Here is a 26,207-nt window from a genome sequence, read left to right as displayed (position 1 = left end):
GCTCACCAGGTGTGTCTGTGCCCTGCAGGTGCCAGCAGCCCCTCGGACAGCGCGGCTCCTGCCATGGTCATCCGTCCCCACAACACCAGCGTGGTGGCGGGCAGCAGCGAGGCCACCCTGGAGTGCGTGGCCAACGCCAGGTATGGGAACCCCTCCACAGCTCTCACTGGGACTCTGCCCTCTCTAAAATGTTGTTTTCATTTTTTTATTGTTAATAATTTGGAGATTGAAGCAGGATGCTCGCTCTTCAGAGCGACCTTATGAGTGATCTTGTTTGTCCAGCATTACTGAATTAAACCTATTGATTTTTCTGGCCAAATGAGGGTCAGGCAGGGGTGCTTTCCCACCTGGTCCTCGCATGGAAAGGAAAAGAAATGCGGTTCAAGCAGCAGATATTATCTTAAGGAAAAAATTATGGTGAGGGTTAATAATATTTCAGCTGTTGCCTATCAACAGCAGAGGTGATGCTGTTAAACAGTTGGTGCTTCCTAGTAAATAAATTCAGTGAGGATCTCCTATGAAGTCATTTTTTCAGACACTCTCATTTTGCCGTGATTATTGCTCAACTGTTCATAATGCACTGTAATACAGAATTCACAGCATTCCTCCTATGTTTCTATCTAGCTGGCCTTGAATAGCTTTGAATTTCAGTGGAAGTGAATAGTTGAAGTCCTTGGGTGATAAGACCAACTGATTTACTTTCCCCTCTGAGGGCAGAGATGTTCTTGATATGATTAATATTGTTTTGGTAATTGAGTTGTAATGAAAGCACTTCCCATGCAGCTGATTCCCATAGCAGTATTTACTCCTTTTGCTTGGAGAAATCAAATTATTAGCACTTAAGTTCTATTGCTGTATCAATTAGCTGTACTTGCATAATGCCACTTGAGTAGTCTGTAGTCCTTGATGTGTAGAAGTTATACATGTATTTACTTTCTAACAGTGTGTTTTGGGGATAGAGGAAGACTTAAAGAAGTTTTATAATCTGTAATATTGGAATCCTCATGTGTATAAACATATATATATGCACACAGAGATTATTTTGTAGTATATACGTTTTACAATTTTATTCTTGTAATTTTTTTTGGCAGACCTCTTGAGCGGCTGAGCGTGACCTGGAAGAGAAATGGGATCAAGATCACCAGTGGCATCAGCAGCTTTGGGAGACGCCTCACTATCACCAACCCGACCTCTGCTGATGTGGGGATGTACTTCTGTGAAGCCAAACTCAGAGAGAGCACAGAGGAGCCAGCAAGAGCTAAAGCTTTCCTTTCTATCTTGGGTAATTCTCGAGGCAATGTGTTTTTTAGTAAAAAAGGCTCTGGGCTAAGGTATAATAGGAAATAAAATTGATATCTTAATATTTCATTGACCTTACATTTGAACCTTTCTTCAGAGAACAGAACAAAGGAGGTGAAGGAGGGTTATCTTCCAAATTAATTCAGCCGTTCTTCCCTGCTAATATAAATTCATCAAATAGATTTTTTTAAACACTGCTGCGATTGTAAATCCCCTGCGAAACTATACATTTAATGGGAATTTTGAGAAATACAGTAGTAAAATCCTTAATGGGCAGCTTCCCTAGCTTGGCTTTTAGGTGCATTAAATCCTTATTAACTCCTGCCTTGCTTATACCCAGTTTTCATATGTCAAGTGCCTGTATTTTTGCAAGAAGGCTTTTAGGAGCACTGCTATGCTCGTGTGCTGCGGGTGCCAGTCAGAGGCCAAGGACGTTCTGCAGGCACAGAGCATTGCTGAGGCAACAGGACAGGGAAGCAAAAGCCATTAATGCAGCTCTGTTTGCTGGACCTCCAGCTCCCAGGGAAACTTTGGAATTAATTCTTTCAAAGGGGGCATTGCTGCCCTTTCCCTCCTGTTTCCACCACCACCTCCTCTCTGAGTGTTGCTGTAGGGAGGAGGTTGGAATTTGGAAATGGCAGCTTCTGGCATGTCTGATAATATTAACACAGTGCACACAGTGTGGGGTGGTTTAGGACTTTTAGACTGAAAGAGGTGGTTTAGACTAGGGACATTGAGATGTTTTCAGCCAGACATGATTGTGTGAAGTAAAGCTTTTATCTGTGGGAGTGTCCTGGGCAGGTTGGAGCCCTGGCAGTGCCAGCAGTCTCAGCGTTGCTCAGGGCTCAGGCGCGTGCACTCCTGGAGCTTTGCAGAGGGAATGCAGCCCACGATTCTTTACATCTTTGAGCCTTCTGAAAATACAATTTTAAAGGCTGCTGTATGATTTGTATTCTGCTAAAGCAATATGTAGTAGCTGCTGTTAAGTGAGAAAGCAGCTCTTCCCTCTGCAAAGCTCCATTCCAGATTCATTTAGAGCACTGTGTGTCTGTTATATTTATTACCTGCTGGACAAAGTTTGGTTCCAGTCTCTTTCCTTGCCCTCTGTTCCTTGGAGTTATTACCTTCTCTTTAAGGAGCAGAGATGGATTTACTTATTTATAGGTTTTGTTCAAACTCTTTCTTATTCATAAGATTTTATTGTAGCTGGTTTGCCTTTGTTGCTGTGATGTCAGATCCAGCCTAATGCAATACTTAAAGCAGCCTCTTGGTTAATCGAAAGAATTTTTAAATACAGTTACAATAAAACTGAAAAATAATCACTGGGGAATCATATTAAACCAGCAGTGCTTTAGTAGCTTACCTGCTGTCTTATTTTTAAATGTTTTATTTATTTCCTATCCAGTTTTAGGAGGCTGTCAGGGAATGAAGTTATGAAAAGGTCTGTAGATAAGAACAAGCAGATGAAAGAAAGCAGAAACAAATTGGTTACCAATTACTTTTATTTCCTTCTGATGGAACACGACACTTCAGATGCAGGTGTTTACTCAACGTGTCAGCAAAGCCTGATAGATTTCTTTATTTATGAGTTTCTTGAGCTTGCAGGATGGATCTCTAATTCTAAACAGGGAGCCAAATCAAAGGATTAGTAGTTAATGCATAACTTATATTCAGCTTTAGAATTCTTGGATGGATCTGGCTGTCATTTAATTAGTCAAGGGACGGGTTCTAGAGGAAAGTGCAGACAAGATTCAAACCTAAGGCTTTCTGCAGTGTATCTCTCCTAGTCCATGGGGGCAGTACTTAGAGAGAATCAGGAATGCTTGTCCATTTGCATGCATAAAATATTTGTAGTGTGGATGTGTAGATTGGGAGCTGATAATGAGCTGTACTTCTTGGGAGAATAACACAGCGTGGACTTAATGAGGGGGTCTCAACTAACAGAAAAAGGAAATTAGCTTAAAAGAAGAGGTTTGTTTGCAGAATGGGAGAAATCAAATGCAGCCCCTCAATAGCATGGATGTGAAAGCTTCTGTGGATCAAGAGAGAAAAATATTTTGTGATTAACAGGTAGAACAGGGGTAGCAATGAAAAGATCCATCAAAGATGTCACAAAAAGTGAGTTAATCGAAGCTTTTTTCCAAATATATCAGTCCTTGACTTTCCCAGCTAAGAGAAGTAACACAGTTTGAGTGTGGCTCAGATGGCAACCAGAGCTCTATTAGAAGGCAGTGGAACTTAGCACAAAGCATCTACTCAACAAATTATTATTTGTGACCTAGCATATTATCTCAGAAGTTTTTCTGGATATTTCTGAGAATATATCTCAGTCTGTAAATTAAAATCACAATACTACTGGAAAAGCCTGAATCTCCAATGTATTAGAGTAGTACTGCATAAACAAGAAGAAAATCCTCTAGCTGTGTGCTGCTGCACTTTTCTTCTGAACGTGGCAAAGAGCTCCCTGACATCTTCATATTGTTCCAGAAAAGATAAACTGAGGTGGTTCCAAACCTTGGTTTTATTAGCTGCAGTTGTTATAAATTTTTAAAGGGTATCATGTTCCTCGCTTGGCAGAGTAACAGTTTGGGAAAGATTTGTTGCAGATTAGATAAGAGCACATTTGTTTTATCACTAACAGTTTGAAGATTAAGTAATTTAAAGAGTCTTCCCATGAACAAACCAATTTGAAAGCTGAGATAATCTTAAATTCTTTTGCTCCACTTCTGGAAGTTTTAGTGACAAATGGCAATAGTCATTTCTTAAATGACTGTTCTACGGGAAATTATGAATTTTAGGAGTTTTAAAAAATGGGGAACCAAACTCTTCCACTGTATGAAATCCAAACTGCTCTTTAAATTAAATGTAGTCAGACAGTAAAACCTGAAAAAAATGAGAAAAACAATTTGAAAAAAGGGCCTGGCATGATGAGTGGTTGTGCAGAACTGAGGGCTGAGGCCTTGTTGGTCTGTCCAAAGGAATACAAATGAATAAAACAGAGTCAGAGGGCTCCCCTTCTTTTGGAGAGTGTTTTGTGCCCAGAGATCTACATTAAAAGACATCTTATTCTCATCTTGGGAGAATTCAAGAGTGTGGGACCACAGGATTCAGGAATGCAGAAAAATTCCAGTGGTGGCCGAAGGGCACACCTGGCTGGGCTCTGACATGGATTGTGGGGCTGTTCCTTCCTCCCTGTTCTCCAGGAGTGTCCAGATACTGAAGGGCCTTCTTTGTGCAGTTCTGCTGCTCAGGAATTTTCACTGTGTGTACAGAACTGCCAGAGCAGGAATTATTTCCCTTTGTAGCTACGAGCACCTCAGTGCCTCATGCTCAGACCTCTGGAAACAGCAGCAGCACTCGTGGCTCCAGCTTAGACACTTTGAAACACTGCAGATGCCTTCTTTGAAAGCACTGGAAATAATTTTTCATGTGTGGTGCTTAAGGGGAAGATCCTGATGACTGTGTTCATCTACTGTGTAAGAAAATAATAAGTTTTCAGGAAAACTATAATACAAAATGTCTTTGGACTCGCCTAATCACAGTTTGGGCTCAAAGGAAAGAAATATTTGCAGCTTTTGATTTGTCAAGCCTCAGAGGTTCTGAGATGAACACAGACATTCTGCCTTGGGCCTAAATGCAGCAGGACCTAGGAGCAGTGGGACTTCTGGGCAGCCCAGCTCTGTCTCTGATATTCCCAAAAAGTTCTTCCTCCTTTCAGCCCTGCAGACAGGACATGTGTTCCCTGGGCTGTTATTTCAGAACACACAGGCTGCAGCTCACAGTAGGGGTAGCAAGAAACCACATGGATCTTTTCATCTCTCTCTGTTTTAACCTGATATTCATGCAAAGAAACTTCCTGCTCCAAGGAGCCTGCTGTACCTGCATCCACAATGGGGCTTCTCTCCCAGCGTGGCCAGTCTGACCTTCTGTCTGGAGTTACAGACTTTATACCTACAAGGGGCTATCAAGCTTCCAGTTCCTCTTCCTTTAGAAGATATTCACCAAATAAATCAGTTTATGGTAATGCTGGAGGAAGGCTTCCGTGTTGAAGGTTCAATTTTCGTCTTAAATATGCAGCCCTGAGTTTCTGAGAGATTCAGGAATTTCAGCTTTGGAGGAGCCCCTGGGGCTTTCTCTGTTCTTTCTGACTTTCATGTGTGTATCTAGGATTAGGTCACACATCTCCAGTGCAGCTTGAAGGGTATGTAATGGATGCTGACTGCTATCTTTTGAATGTTAAAATCAGTGACCATGTAGCTCTGCACGGTGGAAGTAGGAACAGGATCAAATTTTGCAGGCTCCCAAGGGCTTTTCTGAGACACATCTTTCCAGTGATGTCTGGAGTGGAAAAAAAAACTCCAAAACCCTCAACAACTATTAAAAACACCCATTTATATTCAAATACTCTTTCCCCCCTTGCTTGTACTTGACATTTTAGTGAAGATCAGTCAAACACCAATACAATATTTGAACAATGCAGTATCTGTTTCTTTCAGCCTAATGTGGGCTGTGACCCCTCTCGTTGCCACACACCACAATGCCAGCAGGGTGAACTTGGAGTAATGGCTCCTTTCCTATTCTAACTGTTGCGATTCTATAATTTCCAAAAAATTTAAATGTTTGACCTGATACTGGCAAATTACTGTCATTCCTAAAAATTGCAGTGTGTGGGGACTTGTGTCTGGCACATTATATTCTTTGGAAGATGCTATAATTTCACCACACATATTAAATTTCAACACATGATTATTGCCTACAACAATAAATGTTAAATTCATACAGTGTGATTCAAACCAAGCCTAATAAATATGCAGTGCAGTCATATATACAGCCACCCAGAATGCCCCCTCAGAATGCCATCTGACCCCTATAAATAGTGCTGCATTTTTATGGCCTCTTTCTGACAGTCATTCACCAGGTGCTGTACAACCCAAATTCAGATACTCTGAATTTCTCCCTTGCAGTTAATGCTGGGCGTTCAGGCCCTTGGGCACAAACCCTGACATGCTGATGATACATCTGACACCTCTGAAAAGTGAGGAGCTGAGGTTTCAGTTGCTCAGCACCTGTAAATGGAGCTGTTTGCTCCACAGCCTGAGCTCTGTTGACTCCACAGGACCTTCAGAGCATCCGTGCTGCTGGTGAATGGCACATGGGTGTGGAAAAGCTGCACAGCTGCATGGAAAACTCAGATTCCTTTACTTGGAGGGTGACAGAGCACTGAAAGAGGCTTCTCAGAGAGGTTGTGGAGTGTCAGTCTCTGGAGATGGTAAAAACACACCTGCAGCCTGCCCTGGATGATCCAGCTTTAGCGGAGGACTGGTCTGGGTAATTTCCAGGGGTCATTTCTGACCCCAGCCATGATGAGGTGCTGTGTGAAATCACTCTTATTTGCTTCAAAACCCCTTAGTGTATCCCTACACCAATATTCCTGGAATTCCCCCATTCCTTGCAAGGCTAATTTTCCAGGTATGTTAGACTTTACCACGGCTCTGGTGCCCATGTGCTATTCTGGATCTTCCAGAAATCCCTTATCAATCAGAAATCCCTTATCAATCAGCCTTGTCATCCCACCCAGGCTTGTCAGTTTTTGTCAGTTCAGGCCATAAACTGCAGAGTTGCTCATGGAAGGTTTTCCTGTATCAGTGCTTATCTTTCAAGAATGGGATCTGACTTGTCTGTGGGCAGCTGCTGTGTCTGTGGCAGGTGCAGCATTTGGCAATGCCTCCAGCTGCTGTGAACAGAGTTCAGCAGCTTTTAGTCTGGGGGAAAAGGTGAGGCTGGGCTTCAAGACTAGAAATCAAATCTGTTGGCACCAAAAGTCCTCTGGGATCTGCCTGTGGCCTTTAGATTGCATCTTTCTGCTGCTCCTGCTCTTTTTCTGTCTTGTCTGCTTCTGTTTCTCGCTGCTTCTCTCAGAAACACTGATGTGAGTCTTCTTTTTATACCATCACATCCCGTTTGCTAAGTGACAGTTGTCACTGACTTCAGGCTCTTTGTCACATAATTCAGTGCTTGATACCTGCTCCCCCAAGCATCTCCTAATGTCACAAAGGGTGTCAAACAGCCTGTGTGGGATTTAAAGGAAGGAGCACATGTTGCAGGTTGCGATTTTGGGAGGGACACTGGGAAAGACAACAGTGTAAATATGCCAGGTGGAACTGCAGGAGCTGTGCAGCAGCACATAAACAGAGGTCATGGAACCACCAGCATCTTTGAGGTCACATCAAGTGCTTTGCAGCTGGACTGCAGGCCCACAGTGAAGATAAATCTGCAAATTTATCACTGGTGTGTGAGTATGTTGCTGATCAAGGAGAAAGTTTGAGAGCTGGTGCCTGAAGGTTGCCAAGTTTAGAGATTGGCCCGTTAAGGGCAGAATCCTTTATAAAAGGAAAGCTGCAGTCAGGACCTTCCTGAGCAGATGATAAACTTCAATGACTGGAGACACATTCACAGAAAAAGCCCAAACTTAGAAGGGAATGTCTGGATTTGTGAGTATGTGTCTGGATGCCTTCCTGGCCCAGTGTTGCTTTGTCCTCACCCCGCAGTCGCATCAAATTGCCATAGAATGAAAGATTCAGATTTTATTTTGGGAGATGAATGTGTGGACACAGACAGAACACAGATAAGGATGCTGGGCTCAAAGTTTGGAAGTTCAAAAAGTAATATCCAGAGAAATGGAGCACAAGGAAAACACCAGGATGATGTGAGAGGAAGGAGAGTGCTCAGAGTGAAAACATGGACTTAGATGAATTGCAGAGGACTCAGCAACTTAGCTGATCAAACATGTCAAAGTGTGTGCCATCAGTGAATTTCAATTAAATGTTCAGCTTCTCAATTTGTTGTTGAGATTAACGCATGAGATCATATGCAATAAATCACAGCTTATTATGCATGCTTATTAATAGCTTTATATTTAGGCAGTGAGGATCAATAATGTTAACACATGTATATTATTAGAATATAATAAATCAAGTTGCTTGTTTTTATTGGTTTTGCTGGGTAAACAACTATTCCAGGCTGTTTGCAACCTCCCCTCCTCCCTTGCATGGCATGCTGAAGACTAATATTGATTTGCTTTATTTGGAATGAATACAGAATTGTAATATCCATTGGTGCTCAGACAAGACCCCGGTTCTGTACACCCAAGCAAGTATTTTATTGTAGTGAGAGGGAAGAACTGCTGGGAAAGGGGAGGTTCTGTTCTAACCTGGTGTCTCCTGATGTCACCCCACAGTGTGACAGCCACGTTTGCTATACTGCACGTAGCAACAAGATTTTGCTGGATAAATTTATATGGTTTTCATTTTATTTGCTAATATGTAATGCCCTAGCAATAACATAACTTCTTTTTTCCACTCGTGTTTGGTGAAGAGATTTGAGAGCAGGTCAGCTCAAATGACCTTGGATTTTGCAGCTTCTTATGTGTTTTAAAACATACTCAATTTCCTTAAAATGGAAATACATATAACTCAGTTTCACAAGCTACTTACATTGCCTTTCTGTATTTCCTAAAACTTAGCAGTAAGTTTCGTTATGCTGCAGAAGAACTGCATTTATAATCAAGTAAAATCCTTCTAAAACCAGTACTCAGATGATAATTGCATTGAACAAACTATGACAGTCTTTAGTTACCATGATAATGACTGCAACCTTAGTGCCTCTGGGACTTTGACATGATGCTCTTCAATTTTATGCTGCATAGAAGAAAGAGTTACATGCCAGCATACTCGGCAATTTCTGCAGTCTGGTCTTTGTTTAATTAAACATCTAATATCTTTTCTTTAGCCCTAATGATAAAGTGGGGATTTTTATGATTATTACTATAACTTCAATTAAGGCATTAAATCTGTTTGCTTTCTCGAAATAAAACAGTTGAGAGGAATTTCTTTTAATTATGCTGCACTTGTCCTCTAATGTCGACTCTGTGACATGCCATGGCACTTTATTTGACATACTTCATGCCTTGCTGAGGTGAAATGCAGTCTAGATACTGAAGCAAACTATCCTATAAAATGTACATTGTAAATATAAACCTTTATAAACCTCTCGGGAGGGCCTTTCTAAGCAAAAAATTAACACGTTCAATGATTCAGTCCTATAAAATGAAAAGTAGCCCCTGCTTTGGGTATTAATTTGCAGTGCAAACCCCTAAATCTTTACCTTCCATTGACTCCACTCTGGAATTCATGCTCAGCATAGCAAACATTGTCAGGCCTTATTTTTATGATGCTTTTACTACCAAAAAAACCCCACCTCCAAATAGAGACAAACAAATCTGTTTGTAACCCCTTACATCAGATGCACCACCTGTGGAGAGATTCTGTGATGAATATTTTTTAATGACTGCCTGTTTTTCACTTTGCTGTGGCTCTGCTTGTTGACTTTTGTTTGCTTTCCCCAAGAACCTCCGTATTTCACGGCTGAACCCCAGAATGTGATTTTGGCTGAGGTGGAGAAGGACGTGGACATCCTGTGCCAGGCCATGGGTGAGTGCACAAAAGTGTTCAAACCTGGATTGATGGCATGTGTGTGTCCAGTTTGTAAGAAATCATCTTACACAAACCATCTTTGTTTTTAATGTTTAGAAGTCTCTGTTTTATTGCTGATTATCACAGGTCCCATATACAACAAAGAGGGTTGGCCTTTCCCTTTGGAAAATTGGGTATTTCTTGTAATTAAGGTTAATTTGGAACAACGCCGGCATGTTGATGTTTGTCTGTGGGGAGCACAAGTCCTGCTCCTGTTGCTCTGGGATCCTGCCTGTGCTTCAGAGTCATTAGAGAAGAGATTTAAATATCTTGAGCCAGAAAATGGGTTGAGGGGACAGCACGGTTATGGAACCCATCATTTGCAATGCAAACAGTTCTTATTTTCAACAGTCACAATGCCCTTTCTTCTAAAAGTTAGGGAGCTTTTACAGTCAATAGAAATGTCAGTAGCTCTGACATCTGAATGTAGTTATGAAATCTGCAGGACTATTACAGGCAGATTTTAATTGGTAGGTGGTTTAATGATATAAAAGGCTTCAAAAGTTTAGAGTTCCACCTGACTAAAATCATGTTTCAAGTTCCACAGAAATGCAATTCCCACCTATTTCAGCACTCTGGTAAAGTAGAAGATGTTGTCATTATATGTTTAGAGCAGGTTTCTCAAAGTCACCAAATTTCTATGTGACCCTGGCGAGGGACTGAATATTTTGTTGTCTCACTTTCCCTGGTGCTGAGTTTAAGAAGCAGCGCACATAAAATGCCATGAGGTCCTTAGGGAGAAAGATCACATCCTTGATTAAAAAAGCACCCAGACCTAACTAACAGCTTATTTTTGTGGTGTCTTCCTCCAAATCACAGCCAATAGACATTTTTACTGCGTGATTGTGTTATTGCCACTGTGATTTAAGCATTTTTCCTTGTGTTTTATGTAGGAAAGAGTCAGCACTGCTTTTCTAGGAGTCTTTTCAAACTGTGTGATAAGCAAGTGTGTGTGTGTTAAGGGTGCTGTGGCTGGTTTGGAATTTCAGAAGCCTGTGATGAGATCTCTTACAAAAAGCTCTTCTGGAAATGAAGCTATCAGATGATAAGAGACAATGTCTTCTTGTTCATTAATAGCTTTTTAAGCAAAACACAGCAGGACCTGCTGTCAGTGGAGTTCCCCAGGAACCCATCTGCTGTTTCAAATATTTTTCATGAATTAAAGAAAAGAAAAAAAAAAGACAACCCAACTCAAAACCTGGAGGAATCAGGGAGACCTGAGGTTGACTTTAACTCTTCCTTTTACCTTCACTTTTTCTTTGAGCAGTTTAGTTCCCAAGGGGGTTAATGGGGCACTCATAACTGTTCTCACTGGAGATATGGGAACTCTTGTTAGACAAAATTAATTATTTCTGTTCAACTCTTGTAGTGCACATCTGATTTGGTGATATATGTGGTGCAGGAGCATGAAAACCTGTTTCTTTGTGGATTATTTTGTTAAGTATCTATAGCACATATAAGGGGCAGGTACTAGAATTAAACATAGAGGAATTTTGATCCATTATTACACAAATCTAGCAATTGCCAGCACTTTAAAAGAGGGTAAATGAAGATTGCTGCCTCCTGCTCCAAGCTGGGAGAACAAAGCACTGGGGAAACTGCAGAGCTGCCCTCTACCTTTGCTGTAAATGGAAGACAGATTGTATTTCCCCTAGCCCCATCAGGTTGTGTGCACAAAGCCCATTTGCCAAGACTTCGTGCACTGTGGGTGTGTGAGAGACAGATTAATTTCACAGTATAAGCAGAGATTAACTGTAAATAAAATTGCAACTTGCAGCTTGCAGCTCCCTGCTCCCTGTAATGGAGTTTCAGGGTATCAGGCCACAGGAACCAGGCTCTGCTGTTTATCTTCCAGCAGTGGCTGATGCTGCCTGAATGTTCAATGGGTTTCCTTTAAATGCTCTTTCTGATTTGCTTGTGGAAAGTTTGGAGCTGCAGGCAGCGGTGGTGCTGTCTGGGGAGCACAGTTAATTGGACTTCAGTTCTACGTGTTTAGAGAAGGAGATGGAAGAGATGCTTTGGGGGTTCCTCAGGAGCTCACTGGGATCTAGAGGAGGCGGTTAAAAATAAATAACAAAGATGACACAGTGAATATTCTGAGTCTTTCATCGAGGTTCTTAAGTGAAATTTGGCAGAGAGTCAAGCAGCTGTTTCACAGATGGAGGAGCTGAGCCTTGGGTTCCATAAGTTATTTGCCCAAGGTTACAGAAGAAGTGGCAAAGCCAGAACCAGCGTCTCTGTTTCCTGCCTTCCCTTCTCCCCCCTGACACTAGATTAATTTGTCTGTGAAAAATGAATAGTGCTGCACACAACTGAGAAATAAGGTTATTTTATTTATTTCTGCCAGTTTTTTAGGCCACTCTCACCTCCTAAGCAGCAGGGTCGGGCCGATACTGCTTGGAAAGGTAAAGTGCAAAAGGTCTTTAAAGGGTTTTCTTCTCTTCGTAATTTTTTCACCAGAAGATGTTTAGAGAAGAAAAAAAAACAAAATTCCTTTGTGTGGGGAGGAAAGGTTGTGGGGTGGGTAGAAGATGAGAAAAGCTGGGTTTAACCATTTTTTACAGCCAAACAGGTAGCAAAATTAGACGAGGATGTGTGTACAACTTGGAAGACAAATCTCTCTGGGAAGATCAGTAAAGCCCAGCTGAATGCTGCTGACAGGCATCAGAGTGCTCAGATAAGATCCTATTATTCAGACTCATAACTTTGAGTGGAGGAAGATACCCGTAACTGAAAAGTAGAGAAATAGAGATGGTAATATTCAGTTTGTCAGCTGAGTTGGTGATAGGAAGGTGTATCTCACAGTGATTATAGGATTAGAAGGTTTGCCAATACTGTTAGTAGAATGGGATTTATGGAATGACACCAGTGTTAAAGGTTTCAGTGTTCTGAATGCAGGATTTCATTATTTCCTTGGTGCCTATCAAGTCTAATGTGTGGGAAAATGGAGTTGCTATTATTTAAACTTGAAATCATTTCTGAGCTTCTCAGCATCAGGAGAACTATTCCATTTTGCATCATCTGTTTCTTCATTACTCAGTGATAATTTCTATTTGCCCAGGAGGATTTTCAAGAGATGAATAACACTCTCACCGAGAATTGTGAACATTGAAATTTACGCTAATTCTGTATATGGGCTGTTGTATGAAATTTAAATTATGCCTATTGCCAGCTCCTACATCACGTCTATTCTCTATCAGACAATGCACTTCTACATAGTGAGTTTCTTCCTGAGATGATTATCTGCATCATGAGTACATTTTATTTTATCAGCAGAACAAAAGCATCAGAGGTGATTGAAGTAAATGATACGTGTTTATAAAAGTAACAACAGCAATTGGATGTTGTTTTTCAGTCATTTCCATACATTGTTTGTACATTCCTTCCAGAGTTAATACAGTTTTGTCTGTATAAAGAGAATAAGTACACTGAGAGAAGATGTGAATGGAAGCAGAACACCAGTAGTATTTAACTTTGGGAGTTTTAAAATGATAATGATGATTATATAGATCTTCCCATGGCACTTTAGCTCTCGGAACATCAAGTGACTGCCAGCATTGCAGTGAAATTCATTGTCTGCAGATGCTCAGTTCATCAGTGACATCCCATCCTCCATGCTTCAGTGACACTTCTTCTCTATTTGGGCAAATTTCACCCACCCATGAATTTAAGTTTGCGGTCTCTTACCTTATTACAAGAAATTGTGTTGGCCTGAGGTTTTAAGTGAAAAGTGTTTGAAAACACCCCAAGTGCTGTGCCCAGTTCTGGAAGGACATTGAGGGGCTGGAGTGTGTCCAGGGAAGGGAACAGAGGGTTCTGGAGTGTAAATCCTGTGAGGAGAGGCTGAGGGAGCTCAGCCTGGAGGAAAGGAGGAGCAGGAGGGACCTTCTGGCTCTGCACAATTCCCCCTCCTGTAGCAAGATGGGGGTCAGGCTGTCCTGGGAGCAATGGGCAGGATGAGAGGAAATGGTGTTAAACTGTGCCAGGGGAGGGTCAGGCTGGACATCAGGAAGCATTTATTCACAGGAAGGGCTGTCAGGTATTGGAAAGAGGTGCTCAGGGAGGTGATGATCTTGGAGGTCTTTTCCAATCTCAATCACTCAGTGATTAACTAATTATGTAATAAAATACCTGCCTCACTTCTGGTCTCTGCGCTTTATCCCCAGCATTTGAGCAAGTGGGGATTTCTGGGATGTAAACATAAAACATTGTCTGATATGAGCAGCGGGATGGGAACAGCTGTCTAAGACTCTTCTAGGCCCCTGACATCTCTTGAAGAAAAGTGAATCCTACACTATTTGTGTATAATAAATTTATAGCCACTTCATCCCAGGTGACGGGGACATGACAGCAACAAAAATATGTGTGAAATAACTGTGTCAGGGTTTGTAGAACATGCACATGAAAGAAAACAGGAATAAATGGGACTGTAACTTTTATCTAGGCTAGGAATTTTATTTCTCTTTATGCCTGCTTTTTTTCAAATAGCAGGTGAAGCTTGAGACTGAATAAAAATAATAGTAATTTAAAGCCATCCTATTGTTGACAATATGTTGTTTGTACACTGGCTTAAACTATGCAGCTAAATTGGGACTCAAGTACAGCCATGTGAGCATTTCAGTTTTCATGTTTAATTTGCCATTTCCTTTGTATTCCAGCTATCTTAGCTACAGAAGCACAGAGGAATCTTATTTGGGATGGAACAGTCTTACAGACTGGCTGTGTTGCCATACTGCTGCTGTTTAAGGAGCATGATTCTGGCTTTCAACATGAAATTGCTCCAAATCTTATTTTGTAGTAGCATGAAATATGATTGGGTGAAGAAAGTAATTTGATAACATGTTTTCTCAACATTCCCCCTTAGTATTTGCTGGTTTTATTCCCTCATGTCGTGCAATGTGTTACAACCATTGATAATGTGAGATGCAGCCTCCACTTATCTAAAGCAGCCTGGAAAAAATACAAAGAATTGGCGTAGAAAGACAGGAAAACAGGGATACGACCTAAAACACGCTCTGCAAAGACTAACAGTGATTTCTTTTTGCTCGAGCAGGTGTTCCCATCCCCACCCTGGTGTGGTACAAGGACTCGGTGCCCCTGAGCAGGCTGGAGAACCCCCGGTACAAGGTGCTGCTGAGCGGGGGGCTGCGCATCCACGCGCTGCGCCCGCAGGACGCCGGCATCTTCCAGTGCTTCGCCAGCAACCAGGCCGGGGAGATCCACACCTACACCTACCTGGATGTCACCAGTGAGTGGGGAGTGCTGGCACGGGGTGCAGGAGGGGTCGTCCCTGTAGGTGACCCTACAGCCACCACATTTCTCATAGCTGCCTTAGTTCAACCCGCAGAACTCTGATTTCTTGTCAAGGGTAGATGCTCCAGCTGTAAGGAACCCCAAAATGCCCCTGTGCACAGCACAATGTGCTGAATCATCTGGAAATCTCTCCATGACATCAGGAGAGCTTGGCTTGACGTGAACTCCCCTATTTCACATGGCAAAAAGAGATCTTAGCGAAAAGAAACAAAATTAATCGTGAAATACATTTATCTTTCCTTCGTTTCCTTCCAATTTCCACTCTAATGTAATTCCATTCTGAACTTGAGCTACTGCTTCATGATTGTGCATGCTATCATTTTATTTGCCTTTGTCTGCAACTGCATTTGGTCAGGGAAAAGAAAGAAAGTTCAAGTTAAATGTCTTTTTTGGCCAAAAAGTCAGATTAAATGGTTTTGTTAATGAAGTGCATGCTTCTCTAAGGAAGAATTACAAATCCTAGTACTCTTTTAACAGTGATTATTAACAGTCATTTCTGTAATATTAAACTTCCCTTCAGGAAGCTGATTTTTAGCCCAAGAGCACTTTGCACATACTGACCAGAATTCCTACTGGCCTAAGAAAATAAATCAGCCCCAGTTCAATATAGATCTAGGAAACTGCAGGGAAAAAACTGCAATAAAATGCAACTGGGGGAAAATAAGAGAGAAAGAAACTTAGAAAATGTCTTGGATAAGGCTCAGGTTCTAAATTCTTTTGGCTGACATTTAAGTTTCAAAGTTAATGCCTCTCTCAAGTTGCTTTTCATCTTAAAGAACTCTGTTATGAAGATGAAGGAAAATAGTTTTGTTTATCTAGATTTCTCAAGTTCCCCCCAAACACTCATTTTGAGCTTTATCTTCCTTTTTCTTTAACCTATCTAACTTGTACAGGTACAAGCACTGATAGATTTTTATTTTCTGTGTAGGTAATAAACAGGATTAGGCAATTCCTGGGAGATGAATAAGAAAAGGTTACAGTCACTGCTGAAAGGTTTTCATGTCTTATTGTCATGTCCTTGTCCATGATCAGCTCTATAAAAGTGGATGTAAAGTAATCCACAGTAACACTTAAAGGATCTTTCTGAGAGGTGAGGCATTGAGTTTGTTTGAATTTTTTGTTCTAGACATCAAGCCAACCTTTATCCAGCCCCCAGAGGACACCACGGTCACTGAGGGGATGACTGCAGTACTGACCTGTGAGGTTTCAGGGGCTCCACGACCTGCCATCTCCTGGAAGAAAGGTAGCCAGTTATTAACATGTAGAAGAGCTGTAATCCACATTTTCCTGTCCATTCCTGTTACTGAGATCCTATAGATCCATTCAGTGCCTCTTTCTCCCTTCCCCTGGTCCCGTGAGCAGCGGGTTCATCATGAGCCGCTGGCCTGGACAGGATGTAACATTTTGGAAGAGCTGGAATTGCAGATCCCTGATCTGCCTGACACTAACCATGCTGCTCCCCGTGTGTTTCAGGAGAGCAGATCTTAGCCAGTGGCTCGGTGCAGATTCCTCGCTTCGTTCTCCTCGAGTCTGGAGGGCTCCAGATAACGCCAGTGTTCCTGCAGGATGCTGGCAATTACACTTGCTGTGCAGCCAACTCTGAAGGAGCTCTGAATGCTTTTGTGAAGCTGACAGTGTGGAGTAAGGATAATGCTTTGTTTAAAGTCTAACTTTAATCAAGTATTAATCAGTTTTTGTTGTAGGCTCAGGAAATTTTCATTAGTAATTATGCTTTTCTCGTTAATAGCGTTACTTGTATGATTTAATAGGAATAATGTGTCTATTTTAGGAAGCCTATCACAAATACCCTTTTTGTTTGGAGAATTATGCATATAAATCTCTATTTTGTGAAAGGAAGTGTATTTAAATAGAGCTTCAATCACAATTACAGTTTTAGTCAGGTTTTGCTTTGGTGTCTCGCATTGCAAGTCTGAGCTTTTAACTTGTAGATTTGGCTGCTTGCAGGTGGTTTCTGCCTCCAGGAGTCTGCAGGTAGCAGAGAGCAGTCTGTGCTGGTACTGAGGCAGTGGCCACAGTCAAAACAAATAGGATTTTCCTCACACTTTTGTATTTTTTGTGGCTCTGGGTGCTGTTGGAAGCCAAATCAAAGTGCAGCAGATTTCAGCTAACCCCTCACGCTACAGACTGGTGTGGGACAGGGTATCCTATGAAATGGTTTTGTTATTCACCTATTTCCCTTGATCTCTATATATTTATATTTCTTCTGTTGAGGAAGTGAGTCTGCTCCAAGGGGTTCACCTGTGTAACTCCTAAGTGAGTTCAATTGAAGTATAACATGGTTTTTACTACTCAAGGTACAAAATAATGATCCCTGAGCAGGGACTAAGAGCAACTGAAAATAATGAAGATGATGAGGATTAATAAAGAAATGTTGTGGCTTCTCTCCTCTCCAGCACCTGAAGTACTGATTGTGCTGCTGATGTGTGGTGCATATTTGGCATTTATTAATCCCCAAACTCTGCAAGCTAAATCAGCCACATTTTTCCTTTTGAAATTAGGAATACCTGAAAACATTCCTGGCAGTAACTGTAATGTATTTGTGTCATGTGGCCATCATGTTTATGTCTTATTGACAATATCAAGTTGGTAGGAATTTCAGGATGCTGTAAACTGAATGATATCCAGGTGTATGGATCAATTAAAGGAGATCCTTCCTATTAATTCTCAAAGCCATGGTTCTTACAGGTATTAAAGATAGTTCCTGTTCGTTGTACTGCATGAGGGGCAGAAAAGTGAATATAACCTGATGTTTGTGTAGCAACAGCACCATTATAAAGCCAGAAGTCTTACATATGTGCATCAGGAGTAATGCTAAAAATTCCATGCTATTTAGAGTCAGCTTTTGATCTTGCTGATGGTCCCTCCTTGTGCATGTATGAGATATCTCAGTAGATGCTGATTATCTCTGTAGGGATTTGAGACTTATTAACATTATCCACATATCTTCCAAGCTCATCCTGGTTGTCTCCCTGCCTCAGCTGATGCTCTCTGCTGCTCCTCCTGTGTGTGACAAATAACGGGGATCTTTCACACCGGATCTGGTTGCTGTAGTTACAGCAATTATTGTGTTCTGAGCCTCTAGGAGGGGCTTGAGTAAGAATGTTCTGAAACATTTGAGTAAACAACATCTTTCTGATATGGAAGATTTTTCTTCCAGGAGCTCCTCCACGGCCCTGGAGTTGATGAGGTTGTAGGTTTAAGTTTACCTCTTTCTCAATACTTTTCAAGTGCATTTTCCTTTGTGAAGATTTTCCTTGGGTCTTGTTTCTGTTTTTGAGTGTGGCTCGTTTCCTTGACTCAGTGTTTGCTGCCACACACTCACTGAGATTTTAGGGAGCTGCTACAGACACTTGCACAAGCCAAGGGAGAGTTTGGAGACTTTTACCATTGTTCTCCACCGGGCTGAACTCATGCCCTGAGATGCTGTACCCCACATCGTGTCACAATGTCTATAGAGGGAGGGGAACCTTCACAGCAGAGGGTTGAAGAGCAGTGTCCCTCTTGCTTTGAATGACAAAGGCTCGGTGGCTGCTCTCGGAGTGAATAGCCGAGGCAAAAGGCTCTGATTTCACCTGAGCTGTGCTCCTTTCAGATCGCACTTCCATTGTCCGCCCTCCCGAGGACAGCACGGTGATCAAAGGAACCACGGCCACCCTGCGCTGCGAGGCCACGCACGACCCCAGAATCTCAATCAGGTTGGTGGTGGCACTTCTCCTTTGTGTGGTTTATCCCAGTTTCATTTTATAAGCTGTATGGATAGCACTAGGTGAAAAGTTTCTGGACCCCAGATTTTCACACCAAACCCCTGATTACTGCATTATAAGGTTGTACACTGTATCATTAATCATATAAATCCCATCTTCCATTTCAGACTTATGTATTATTTACAATGAGCTATGTTCCACTTCATGACTTCAATATAGCCTTCCATGATTTTACTGTCAAGGTTAATACACTGTCAATAAAACCAACTTGTCAGAGGCTGATACTTAATGAGAGTAAAAGCCAAAGAGAAGGAATAGGATTTCAGAAGTGTTTACTCTGGGGTGCATAAAAGCCACACCAGAGATGCCCATGTTTGTGGAAACAACTCAATAACTTGGACTTATAGTCTGTTCTAACCATGTAAAGGAAACCCAAATTTGTCTGGACTATTAAAATTTGAATTAGAGCATTTAGACAAAACTCAAAACTTGAAAATAAATTTGCCATAAAAATTAATGTAGTCTGAAAGCAACATGCAAGGAAGAAATAAAATGCAAGGAAGAGCTTGGAGAGTGCTTGAAAGGTGAGCTGCAGAAAGAACTTGGAAAGAAAAATATGGGTATAAAAATTTCAGGGGAAATTGAGTCTGTGGCTCTCCACACCTCTGTGATGTGTTGGGAGGGGTGTTTTTGATATGTGAGCTCTTGCAAACCTTCAACAAGTTTCCGATGCTGGCAGTCCAATGTTACTGAGCTGGCCAGCACCCACCATTAACTGCAGAGTTAATGTTCTGGTGGGGGTGAACTTAAGAACTTGGATGTGTATGAGTGCTTCATCTTTTCCTTGTAAAATACATAGTATCTCAGATGGAATTCCATTTTTCATTCTGATCGCTTGACCTAAAACTTAAATTTGTAAAAGGCACTGCTCTTGAAAGTAGCTTCAGGGGTCTGTCCTTTTTAACACGTGATGACAGGAGCTGATCCCTTCCAGCAAAGTTCAAATAAATCTATTCTGGTGTTCTTACGAGTGATCAATAACTGAAGCATTGCAACACTCAGGTACCTTTGGAAGAAGGACAATGCTGTAATAAACCCATCCAGCAGTTCCAGGATCACAGTGGAGAAGGATGGGACCCTCCTGATCAGCCAGACGTGGTCGGGGGACATCGGGGATTACACCTGTGAGGTCATTTCTTCTGGAGGGAACGACTCCAGGACAGCGCGGCTGGAAGTGATGTGAGTGCTCCAGCTTAAATATTCCCTACACTGCCTTTCAGACACCCTCAAGCATTTTTCTAACATTTCACTCTAGGTGTTGTGGAGAGCAGCAGTTCTGACTTTTTGGTGTGGTGTTTTTTTTTAAGGGAAATTAAATTAAACCTGGATCCTTCTCTCACCCCATGCTGTAGGTCTTCCCCATAAAGCCCAAGTGCTGCACTGTGATGCCAAAGTTTGAAAACAAGAAAATGTTTTCTTCCTTTTAGTATTTTTTCTCTGTTAAACATTTATCAGAATAGTTGCTCCCTGGATGGGCATTGCTTACTCTTGCCTTCTCTTTATACATCGTTTTTTAAGGAAAAAAAAATTTTATGTATGACTTTATTTATTCCTATGGATCTTTAAAAATAAAAACAAAAACATGTTTAAAGTGCCTTTCTGCTCTGGGAAAGGATTATAAAAATGTCATTACATGGTTCCATATTTTCTATTTCTGTCATTCCACTGGGGTGAAGTGCACTTCCATTTTATTTTTATCATTAAAAGCAACAGCTGTGGGTTTGGTGCATGTGTGGAGCAGATCAAATGAAAAAAAAAAAGAAGGTAATGTTTTATGTACAGTTATTTATTTATTTATTTGCTTGAGTAGTACGCACGCTTTAATTCAACTAAAATTGCATCTGTTTCTGCTGGTCATGCCTGATGTCTCTGAGAAGATGGCAATTGTGTGGTTGGCAGTGTAATGAGTTCACCTCTGAGATTTGCTGTGCAGAGGGCTGTTTGATACAGCATCATTCTGACAGTGCCAAGGCTCCATCAGATGCCCATTTTCCAAGAGCGGTCATACATTCTTTTTCTAATTAAGCACTCGTCAGCTCTCCTCCCGGAGTGCATTTTACTGCTGGTTGGAATCCAAGAGCAGAAGACAATTCAGAATATATTGCAGCTACATAACCACGCTCACTCTTCTCAGAGGCAGTTTTTGAATGGAGGGCAGAGTAAAGACTGAAAAGAATGTTAAAGCTTGGACTTTGAAACAAAGCTATAAATATGTGCTAAACACTTCAGTAGCAGGACAGGTTCCTAATGCTGAATAGCAAAAGCTGCCCAGTACAGCACAGGAATTGGATTTACTTGCAGTTCCCCACTGACCACTGAGGAGCTTCTTTTATGGTCCACAAAATCTGAGTTAGAAGTTGGCTGGGAGAGGCTCATCCTGTGTGCCCTGCTGAGGCACCCCAGCTGTTCCAGCTGTGCTGGCTGGCTCTCCATGCACGGAGACTGCCTCTAAATCCTGCCTCTCTACTTCCTTTGATGTTCTGCTGCTGATCGCCCATCTCCTGTTTTTCCTGGAGGAATTAAAGGAATCTATCAGACCCACTCTTTCAGAGGAGTCAAGTAACTGATAAGTTACTCAATAATACCTTGAATTGTGACATTTCATTTCAAAGCAGGGCTGCAGGTAGTGCAATAGTGCCAGAAAACATTGCATTTCCTTGCAGCTTTCATCATTATTGTTTGGCTCAGCAGCACAGATCTGCGAGGAAGAGAGATACACGATACAACAGGAGTGAAATGAAGAAGAAAATATGTGGAAAGGACATGTCTGAAGTAAAGCTTAAATTAAATTCCAGCTTGTATAGGAATGACAGATCTGTAGCATTCCCTGTTCTCCTGGATAATTCCCCCTTGCAGAGCATTAACAAACAGGGCATGCACATTCCCATCGATGAGCACTTACACTTCAGTGCCTTGAGTAGCACTAATGGCAGACAAATGTTCAAAGGAGGCCTCTCAACCAGTTACAGACTGGAGCAGCCACCAATGGATAACTGTGTCCCACACAGCCTTGCCTGACAACTCCAAATCTCTCCCCACCTTTTTCCCCCCAGGAAGTTCCTCCTCCACCTCTGTGCCCATCAAGAGGAATTTCCAAAAGCACAAATAAGTCAGTTACTGATTTCTGTTCAAATGGATTCAATTATTTAATCTCTGAGTGTTCCAGTTTCCAAATCTCTGAAAAGAAGGAAAGAAAACTCCCTCTTCCTTTGCCTGCCCCTGCTGGAAGTCAGGCTGGGTCAGGGACAAAGGTTGTGTTTCTTTGCTGGAAGGAACTGCGTGGATAGCACAGCACAGAGACATTGGTGCTGCAGACAGGATGGATCATATCCCTCAGCATGAAAGAAGAAATAAAATATTTGCAAAGGAAAGCCAGAAAACTAATGAAGAACTTGCTAAAGTGCAGCCAAAGGTTACCTTGCTCATCAATTTTGCACTGATGGTACTTGGGCACAGAAACTAATTGCTAGTCAAGATACTCTATTCATTCATTTGTCTTCTCTCTAAATGTGTTTATTCTCCATGTACATCACTTGATTTGATTTGCATGAGGTAAAACATTTGCGAGTGATGTTTCTATTCTGCAAGAGATAGATTTTAATTTTACACTGACTTTGTTTTTCTCATGGTAGAATTTCTCGACTGCATTTCAGAAACATTTGGTGATGAGCCCCCCGCTTCTCTTGCATCCCTGCAAGTCACAGAGTTTGATCCTGAAAGTAATTGCATGTTATGAAACATCCCAGCTTCATTTAGCTTACTTTATAGTCCTGTAAACACTAGCCTGAAATACATACAGAGGAAAAAAGGCTTGTTCCTAAAGCTGCAAAAGCTGAGTTATCACCATGTATCACTCACCTGATGGGAAACTGTGCTGATTCCAGCTCAAAGTATCCTGAGGATTCTCAGGATGTATAAAATATGCAGAATTACCACTATCTGTGCCTGATGATACCCACTGCTCAATATCAGCCTGTCTGCAGCCCGAGCTAGAGGATCTCTTTGTTGTATGAATGTGACTGCAAAGTATGGTAATGCTGCATTGTTGGAAAATCAAAGCCCTCTACAAGCTCTGTTATGTCACAACATATAGTAAAATCTTTTAGGCTCTTTTTCTATGCAAAATATATGGGAAGGACAATGTAATACAAAAATAGGCAATTTATTCCTGGCAGCAAGTTCATCTCCTTTCTGTTCCCTTTCATCAGAGAAAAAGCTATTATTGTTCTGTCTTCTTCAAAAGCAGGAGAGGGGAGCTAACCACTTATAATAAACCCCCAGTGGGTTGCCAGGAATGCAGAGTATTGCCTTTTTCAGCCATCTATCCATGAATTTGGATACCCTTTTTACTGGTCTATTTATAATTGCCACTTCTTCCAATTCCTTCCCAATACATCCTATAAAAATTATTGCTAAAATTAAAATCGGTGTGACAAATGCAGGGTAAGTGATAAAAAGGATGTCCAATTACAAATGTAACTTGATACAGATCCCACATCCCTTGGTTCCAATTGCCCATCTCTTCTCCTTTCTCCAGAGAGAGAAAGCAGAAGGAATGTCAAACCTGAAAATATATTATTCCTTCCTTGCTGGAAAGAAGGTTTCTATTTATTTTTCCAAGCTCTCTATTGAGATGTCATCCAAGACTCAAGGTTCACTGCTGAGTCTGAGTGCACTTGATACTCAAAGGAGAAATATCTCCCAGAAATGCATTTGGAAATAAATGCCATTGTGTCTGTTTGTCATTGAAGGTATAGCGGGAAAGTAGGTGTTCTCAGCAAAAAGAAAGCATAAAATTCAAACCTCTTTCCCAAGTCATCTCCAGATCTGAGCAGATTGAAATGGGAAATAAATCTGTGCACCCTGGAACTTGGCAACCCTTTAATTCCAAAAATTCCCCGTGTTACAGACCTGTGAGAGACAGAGAGCCTCAAAACTCAGGGCTGCCTTGCAGGAATTGGAGAGGATTCTTTTGCAAGAGAAACTGCAAAGCCCTGAGCAACAGTTGCCACGTTTGTTAATTTAAACCATGATAAACTTTTCGGAGCAGAGCCATCAGGGCTGAGTGCTGCATTCCCTCCCTGCTCAGCCCTGTGCTGTTATCAGCCCTGGCAGATGAACCACCTGCTCCTGAGCAGCCCCTGCCTGCTGGACCTGACTGAGGGAGTCCATTAGAAAATAGGAGCAGGGCTTTTCAGAGACTGACAAGAAAACTTGTTTAATCTCCTGTGCCTTTTTAGTAATCCCTTCTTCAGTCACAGGCTCTCTAATTACCTGCTGTTGGACCATTTTTCTCAGAAGTCTCTCTAAACCGTGTCTGGTTTATTTTTCTTAGCAAATAGTCTGCTTTTAGCTAATTTTATAAAACACTCTATGTGTTTGCTGAGTGAATTTTTCAGCTGCCCTCTGGCAGTGATGAGCTGACTCAAAACATTAGGGTTTCTGTTTTGAGCATGTATCATCTGCAACTGGCTAATATTTCTCTCCCAGATTGTCACAATGACTTCATGTTCTTTTCTTGCAAATGCACTACTTTAATTGCTTTGTCAGAGTTCCCTCAGGTCACCTTGGTGGCAATGCCATTAACCCTGGGGTTATCTGTCAATTACAGATTTTAAAGTGTCCATGCATATATTTTGCTATCACATAAAATAAGTTATGGAAACTTGCCTCCATGCAACTCTTCAGCATTAGAAAAAATGAGGTTTTAAGATATTCTGTATTGAAAAACTTCCACATATTTCCTGTTGGGGCTTCAGTGAACAAAAGAAACATAATGATGGAATTACACTTTGCATGTCTGGTCAAGGTCTGTTCAGTGCTCTGGGTGTTATTGCTCTAAACCTCATCCACTTTCTTGGTGCTGACCAGTCCTAGTCTGAGGTCCTCCTCCCCCTGAGAAAGGGTTGAAATTAGAATGCTCTGCAATAATTTCTTGGGTGTTGGAAGCAAGGAAAAGTAATCCTCTTAAAGGAAAAATAGAAGCAATGATCTCTTTGGGGAACATGAATATTCATGATGGTGGTTCAGGTCTCATTTATCATCCCTTCCACAGGGTATGTGGTAGCAAATGAGAAGGAGACAAAGTGTAAGTGCATGCTCAAGTAGAAATTACTACTTTTTAATCCCTGCTTTTGCATACTGCAATGAGAGAGGTACACTCCTGTGCTGAAATGTCTTTGTAGCTTTAAATATTCATTTCTGTCCAGGTGTGTTTCTTAGGCACTTGTTCTGTCTGCCTCGGGGGGTTTAAATCTGTGAGCACCATCTGTTGCTGCTCAGTGTGGACACGTTTGGGTAAAGACAAACCCAATATTTGTGATATTTGTGGATGGGGTGTCCTGGATGGAGGCAGCAGCTCACGCTACTCAATCTCTGTCTGAACAGAAAGTGCCCATTTCCCTTGTGCTGCTGCTGATTGTCCTTGTCAATCTGAGAGAAAAAGCTACTAAACAAATCCTAAGCAAACAAAACTTCAGGTTTTAACTCAGTCTGTGCATTTAAAAAACAGGGCAAACAGGGAATAAAAGGGAAACTTTTTCAAAAGTCTTCTGAGTCTTGTGCGCTTGGAAAAAGAGACCAAGCTTTAAGTCTTTCTTAATTGTGCAGTCTCTGTCTTCAAGTGAGCTAATTGAGCCCTTCTAATGTATGGCACATCAAGAGTAGCAAATGCACACCTTGAAAATACCCATAATATATACAAGGAGTGCTCATTGGCTGCCCAGAAAATCAGACACATGGGGATAATCTGCTGTGTGCTCCCCCTCAGCCATTCCTCCTACACTGCTGCTTCTGTGGCCATCATCTTCCAGGAGGAGCTGGAGCCACAGCCCTTCTCTGAGCTCCTCCCCACAGGGACTGGTGATAAATGAAGCAGGGACTGGGACTTGAGTGAGCCATGTAGCAACAAGAGGTTTCACTCTTCCCTTCAGTAATTACCTTTGCCAGCTTAATCACAAAAACTTTTCCAACCAGCTTGCCTAGGACATAATGATAAATTGTGGTGGAGGTTTAATGTTTATTATAATTTAATGTTTCATTCAAAATTAAGCAGCACACTCTTGTAGTCCCTGGGTAAATGGCCGTATCTTACACCCCCACGCTTCCCAGTGACAGCCACACTCTGTCTCCCAGGTCAGCTCCCTCCTGCTTTGTTTCCAGGTCCGCCCTCTTCTCTAAATGTGTTTATCCAAAATTTCACAGTGCTGTGTTTGAAATCTACTCCCTTTGGGCCCACACGTGATCCTTGCTGTGCCTGATGTTTGTTTTAGCCCCAAAG

At 41.7% G+C, this 26,207-nt stretch overlaps 1 protein-coding gene across 2 annotated transcripts in view; it reads left to right on the top strand.

Annotated features, from left to right (window-relative positions):
- The window catches only part of SDK1 (sidekick cell adhesion molecule 1), a 387,464-nt gene that overhangs the window by 232,047 nt on the left and 129,210 nt on the right, over nucleotides 1-26,207 (top strand). For both annotated transcript variants that reach the window (XM_063171739.1, XM_063171738.1), the window contains exons 7-14: nucleotides 29-140; nucleotides 1,092-1,282; nucleotides 9,705-9,788; nucleotides 14,884-15,078; nucleotides 16,270-16,386; nucleotides 16,617-16,784; nucleotides 18,757-18,859; nucleotides 19,931-20,107. In XM_063171739.1, the coding sequence (XP_063027809.1) occupies nucleotides 29-140; nucleotides 1,092-1,282; nucleotides 9,705-9,788; nucleotides 14,884-15,078; nucleotides 16,270-16,386; nucleotides 16,617-16,784; nucleotides 18,757-18,859; nucleotides 19,931-20,107 (1,147 nt within the window). The remainder of the gene's footprint in view (nucleotides 1-28; nucleotides 141-1,091; nucleotides 1,283-9,704; nucleotides 9,789-14,883; nucleotides 15,079-16,269; nucleotides 16,387-16,616; nucleotides 16,785-18,756; nucleotides 18,860-19,930; nucleotides 20,108-26,207) is intronic.

Source organism: Melospiza melodia, chromosome 18, assembly GCF_035770615.1.
Source record: "Melospiza melodia melodia isolate bMelMel2 chromosome 18, bMelMel2.pri, whole genome shotgun sequence".
In the NCBI taxonomy this organism is placed as follows: Eukaryota; Metazoa; Chordata; class Aves; order Passeriformes; family Passerellidae; genus Melospiza; species Melospiza melodia.
This window is presented reverse-complemented; position numbering and strand designations above follow the sequence as displayed.